General features: G+C 35.6%; 1 protein-coding gene across 1 annotated transcript; it reads left to right on the plus strand.

Moving 5' to 3' along the window:
* The first annotated feature begins 1,868 nt into the window (after positions 1 to 1,868).
* Positions 1,869 to 5,142, plus strand: LOC141632694 (uncharacterized). Its single transcript, XM_074445215.1, has 6 exons — positions 1,869 to 2,846; positions 3,305 to 3,401; positions 3,582 to 3,725; positions 3,787 to 3,877; positions 3,982 to 4,237; positions 4,381 to 5,142. Exons 1-6 carry the CDS (start codon positions 1,869 to 1,871, stop codon positions 5,140 to 5,142), a joined length of 2,328 nt encoding a protein of 775 aa, XP_074301316.1.
* The last annotated feature ends 546 nt before the right edge of the window (positions 5,143 to 5,688 follow it).

The following is a 5,688-nucleotide window of genomic DNA, read 5'->3' on the forward strand; positions in this document are numbered from 1 at the left end:
AAAGATTATAAAAAAAACTACAAAAACCAAACTTATTATTATAATTTTAAGAAAAAAAGAAAAACAAACTAATCAATATATATAACTAAAGGAGGCTTTTTTTTCTAATTATACTATTAGCATTAGAATTAGGAGATAATTAATTATTTATAATTTTTCTATTATAATTAGGAATATAATTTTTCTATTAGAAATGAGAATTAATTAATTATTCTACAATTTTCCTATTAGAAATAGGAAATAAATTAACAATTTATTAAGGCTTTCTTTTTCTTAATTATACTATTAGAATTAGGAGATAATAATTATTTAAAATTTTTCTATTATATTAGGAATATGATTTTCCTATTAGAAATGAGAATTAATTAATTACTTTACAATTTTATTATTAGAAATGGGAAATAAATTAATAATGTACAATTTCTCAATATTAGTAAATTATTCATTAGTATTTGTTCACTTTTTATTAAATTAGAAGGAAAAAAAAATCTTTGATATATTTATAATATCCAGTTTTATAACAACTTTCGATTAAAAAAATGAGGTATTATGAGGCTAAAAGGCCCTAGGCCGAACTGGGTTGTGAGAAATGTGCATGCATAATACGTATTACATGGAATTTACTCATGTAAAGAGTAAAATGAACGCTGAAATATGCCCCTAAGTCTTTTGTTATTGCTAATGTCATATTTAATTATACATAATACGAAGTTTATTTTTCAAATATCATATGTATTTCTCCTACTAATTTTAAAGTTATTTCCGTCACAATAAACTTCAACTTCTATTAATAATTTATTATTATATTATTTACATTCATTTATCATTATATAAAAGTATATTAATCAAAATTTAATAAGATATTCACAAATTATTGATAAGTACAAAGTTTGATATCTATTTTTCAAGGAGTATTACACGATAAAGAAAGTTGCCGCTAATTTGCGAATCGAAATATCATATTATGACAAATAAGTAAATATTTTGAAAAAATTTATTGTGCGATTGTTTTACAATTTAAAGTAAAAATAGTACCACGAGTAATAAAATAGATTTGAATGAGGCTTGAAGGTAAATTAGATACACTTATTATAGAAATATGTATAAGATTAAGATTCAATTCAAGCAACGCTCACATTAAAAAAAGTCATCAAAAACACGTAAAAGGGTAAGAGTAGTCTTTTCCTAACATAGTGAAGATCGTAAAATGTAAAAATTACACCACAATTTACTATTTCAATATGTCGATGATCAACACTCAAAATAGCACATTTGTTATTTAAATAGTGTAAAAACTCTCAAAATGCTAAAAAAAATGTTCAATCTGTCGTTATCAAACAAAACCTAAGTTTCTGCATTTTTTTTGTCACGTTCAACTTAATCTTTACGGGATGTAAAAATGATGAAGTTCAGAAAGTAGCGGTTAGTTTTCTGTCAGTTAGATGGACTTTTCAAGAGATAGATGAAAGCTTTGCATTTTAGACCTTTTTATTTGTGAACCGAAGGGATTAAGTAGTGGGCTAAAGGTTGTTTCAAGTGGGAATGAGGTTGATTGCGACGAGTTGGTTGACAAAAGTTTTTCCTTACTAGATCTAGAAAGGGGATAATAATTATGACATAAAATTTGAAGAAAAAAGGAAAATAAAAATGAGATAGAGGTGAAACAAAAAAAAAAAATTATGTTCAATCAACTTTTTCTCTAAAAACTTTTTCTCTCTCTAAAAACTTTTTCTCTCTTTTTTCTAACAACTTTTTTTAACCGAATTTTCAACAAACTTTCATGAAAACCACTTTTACTTCGTTCCTCCATTAAATCTTCTTCTTTCATGGCTCGTACTAGAGCTCGGAATGCTAAGGCCAAGTCGGCCATGGCTACGCCTTGTAGCAAAGACTCCGTTGATGGTTCTATTGTGGAAAATGGTGGCTTTTTGGAGGAGGACTCTTTTACCCAGCCGCGAATTCCGGGGACGGTGAATGATCTAATTGCCTCCGCCATTGCAGTTGCTGGTATAGCTTCGTCTACTCCATTACCTCCTACTGATTCTTCTCTTGTTCATAATATTGTAGTTTCCCAATCTAGTGATTCTTCTCAACAAATTGATACCACTGAAGTAATAATCCCTTTGGAAAATTCTGATACAGTTGTGAATAATTCTGTTTCTCCTTCAGTTGTTAATAATACTGATAAAGGTCCTAATGATACTGATAAAGGTCCTAATGATACTGATAAAGGTCCTACTGAATCTGTTACTGTGAATAATGTTTCTGCCAAACCCAAAAATTGGGCTTCCATTGTTAATAATACGAAGCAACAGGGTATGGATTTGTTTCTTTGTGAACACATAAAGGATTCTGACACTGTTGATTTAGAGGAAAGTGATTTTGCGGATGAATTGAAATTATGGGAAAACACTTTAATGGGACATATTGTGGGATCTAAACCTTCTCTTGCTGTGGTCCAAAGATTTGTTTTGAAATATTGGGGGAAATTCGCTAAACCAGTAGTTCAATACTTTAGAAAGGGATGGTTTTCCTTTCGTTTCTCTAATTCTGAGGAAATGAATGCTGTTCTCAAGAATGGCCCTTGGAAAATTGGGAGTAATTCTCTTGTTCTTAAGCATTGGTCTCCAATGTTCTCTTGTGAAATGGAGACTATCTCCAAAGTTCCAGTTTGGGTCTTATTTCCGGGTCTTGACCCATTTCTTTGGTCAGATGTTGTGCTTAGTAAGATTGCCAGTAAATTGGGTAGACCTTTGTTTGCAGATCCTGCCACTACTACTAAAGCTAAGCTCTCATTTGCCCGAGTTTTGATTGAAATTGATGTCTCTAAGCCTCTTTTTGATACTGTAACACTTAACATTCCTTACTTGGGGCGGAGTTGATCGAAGGTTGTCTATGAATGGTACCCTTACTTTTGTAAAGGGTGTGGTAAATTGGGTCATACCTTGGATTCTTGTAAATGGGAAAAAGCTAAGGCTCTGTTAGCTAAGGGTACTAAGGATACTCCAATAGTTGAGACTGTATCTAGTATTCCTTCCGGGTCCTGTCTCTTCGATCGGGGGTGTGTTAATAACCGTGGAGCTAGGTGGTACCTCGGATGTCCCACGACAGTCTCTCCCTCTAAGGAGAGGAATGTTGACTCGGGCTTACAAAGAAGGTCGAGATCCTCTCCCTCTAGAGGAAAGATGTCAAAAGGGGGTCTGTAAAGCACTCGGATGCTCTGGTAAAGTGGATGTCCCCAAAACGATCTCCTCTCCTCTTGTTGAAGAATTGACACTAACTTATCCCTTCCTCTCCCAATCAGTTTTCCCTTCTTGATGATCAGGACTCATTGGTTGAGGATAATTTGGTTGTTATGGATGTTGGACTAGGTGGTACCTCGGTGGCTAATCCAAAGCCGGGTAGGGGTGATTTAGAGAATGTAGGCTCATTGGCCGAGAGATCTCTAGACCTTCCTCCTCACCCTCGCTGGCATTAGTCTTTGTAAAGCACTCAAAGATGTCCAGAGTCTTCCCTAGTGGTTTCTCCAAAAGTGGTGGTTCCCCCGATAAACTTTAATGAAAGTGGTCTTGGAATGTTAGGGGCTTTAATAACCCCGAAGAATAGTGAAGTTAGGTCCTATATTCGTGAGACTAAGGTGGATGTGATAGCTTTGTTGGAAACCAGGGTAAAGCAACATAAAGCCCAGAATATTCTCAAGAACTATTTTGGGAATTGGCACAAAGGTTTGCAACTATGATAAGCACTATAATGGGAGAATTTGGTTACTTTTTAATCCTTGTACAGTCTCTATTAGTGTTACTCAGATGGAGGCTCAAGTTATTAGTGGTTTGGTTCATCATTTTGAAACTAACACTGATATAAACCTTAGTGTTGTGTATGCTAGTAATGATGCTGTTCAGAGAGAAGCTTTATGGGACTCTCTTAGATCGGGGCCACTCCTAATCCCCGGATTGTGTTGGGTGATTTTAATGTTGTTAGATATCCCGAGGAGAAGCTTAGCCCTAATCCTCCCCTCCTTGAGATGTTAGACTTTAACTCTTGTGTGTCTGACTGTCACTTGGATGATATTAGTAGTTCTGGGTGTGATATGACTTGGACTAACAAGCATGACCCTGACTCTAGGGTTTGGTCTAAACTTGATAGGGTGCTTGTCAATCCTTCCTGGATTTCTTCTTTCCCTGGTTCTCATGCTGTCTTCCATGAGGCAGGGGTTTCTGATCACTCTCCCGTTTTGGTCTCTATTACTGAAGATAGGAAAATTTTAAAGAAATTTAGTTTTCTAAATAGTTGGGTGGAGCATCCCGATTTTTTGTCCACTGCTCGAAGGCTTGATCTCTCCCTCTCGCTGGCAGTCCCATGTATTGCTTGTTTGCTAAGCTTAAGTCTGTTAAGCATGCCCTTACCAAACTGCATAGTAAGGATTATAGCAATATCTCCTTCAGAGTTCAGGAAGCAAAAGTTCAGCTCCTTAGTTGTCAGCAGAAGCTCCAACTTGATCCTTTCTCTGCTGTTTTGATTCATGAGGAAAAGAAATGGATGCAGGAATTTACCAAGTTTAAGAAAGCTGAATTAAATATCCTTCAGCAAAGAGCCAAGCTTAAAAATATTCAACTTTCTGACAGTAGCTCTAAATATTTTTTTGATAAGATTTCTGAAAGGCAGCATCACCAAGTTCTTGGTGCCATTTGTGATCAGTATGGGGTTCTGCAGCAGGGTCAAGACAATGTGGGGACTGCATTCCAAAACTACTATCGAAATCTGTTAGGTGAGGCTAAATGTGTTGATAACTTCCATGCTCTTCCCATTCCTAATGGGCCTAAAATTTCTGAGGATGATTCTACTGGATTAACTCAGGTTGTTTCTCCTCATGAAATAAAAGCTGCTGTTTTTAGTATGGATTCTAATAGCAGTCCTGGTGTTGATGGATTTTCAGCTGGTTTCTTTAAGTCTGCTTGGAGTGTAGTTGGAGGAGATTTTTGTAAAGCTGTTCAAAGTTTTTTCAAGACTGGCAAAATGTCTAAACAGGCAAACTCTACTATTCTCTCTCTTATTTCTAAAAAAGATGTCCCTCGTACTGTTATGGATTTTAGACCTATTTCTTGTTGCACGCTTTTTATAAAGTCATTAGCAAAGTTCTAGCTAATAGGCTCCAAAAAGTGATTCCTTCTATTGTTGGAGAAGAACAGTCGCTTTTGTTAAAGGACGGAGTATTCATGAGAATATCCTTCTTTCTCAAGCTTTGGTGAAAGGGTATAATAAGAGAACTATTTCTCCTAGGTGTCTTATCAAAGTGGATATAAAGAAAGCCTTTGATTCTTTGCAATGGAGTTTTGTTGCTCATATGTTACAGGAGTTTGGGTTTCCCAGCGGTTCATTAGCTGGATCCTTGGTTGTATCACAGGGACCTGGTTCTCTTTGAAAATTAATGGAGGTCTTTTTGGCTTTTTTTCCCGGTAAGGGTGGCCTTAGGCAAGGGGATCCTCTTTCCCCTTACCTTTTTGTGTTGAGTATGGAGATCTTATCTAGATCTCTTAGAACTCTTTGTCTTCAACCTTTGGTATCTTACCATCCCAAGTGTAGTCAGCTGGGTTTGACCCATCTTATTTTTGCTGATGATTTAATGGTGTTTGTTCGTGGGGATGTGCCATCTCGTGTTGGTGTTCGCAAGCCTTAGCTTCCTTTGCT

The sequence above is a fragment of the Silene latifolia genome, chromosome Y (assembly GCF_048544455.1).
Source record: "Silene latifolia isolate original U9 population chromosome Y, ASM4854445v1, whole genome shotgun sequence".
NCBI classification, from domain to species: domain Eukaryota; kingdom Viridiplantae; phylum Streptophyta; class Magnoliopsida; order Caryophyllales; family Caryophyllaceae; genus Silene; species Silene latifolia.

Coding starts and splice junctions, on each gene's coding strand:
- LOC141632694 (XM_074445215.1), top strand. CDS start 1,869: ATGGCTACGCCTTGTAGCAAAGACTCCGTTGATGGTTCTATTGTGGAA. Junction 3,878..3,981: donor GATATAAACCTTAGTGTTGT/GTATGCTAGTAA, acceptor TAATGTTGTTAG/ATATCCCGAGGAGAAGCTTA. Junction 4,238..4,380: donor CTGATCACTCTCCCGTTTTG/GTCTCTATTACT, acceptor TTGTTTGCTAAG/CTTAAGTCTGTTAAGCATGC.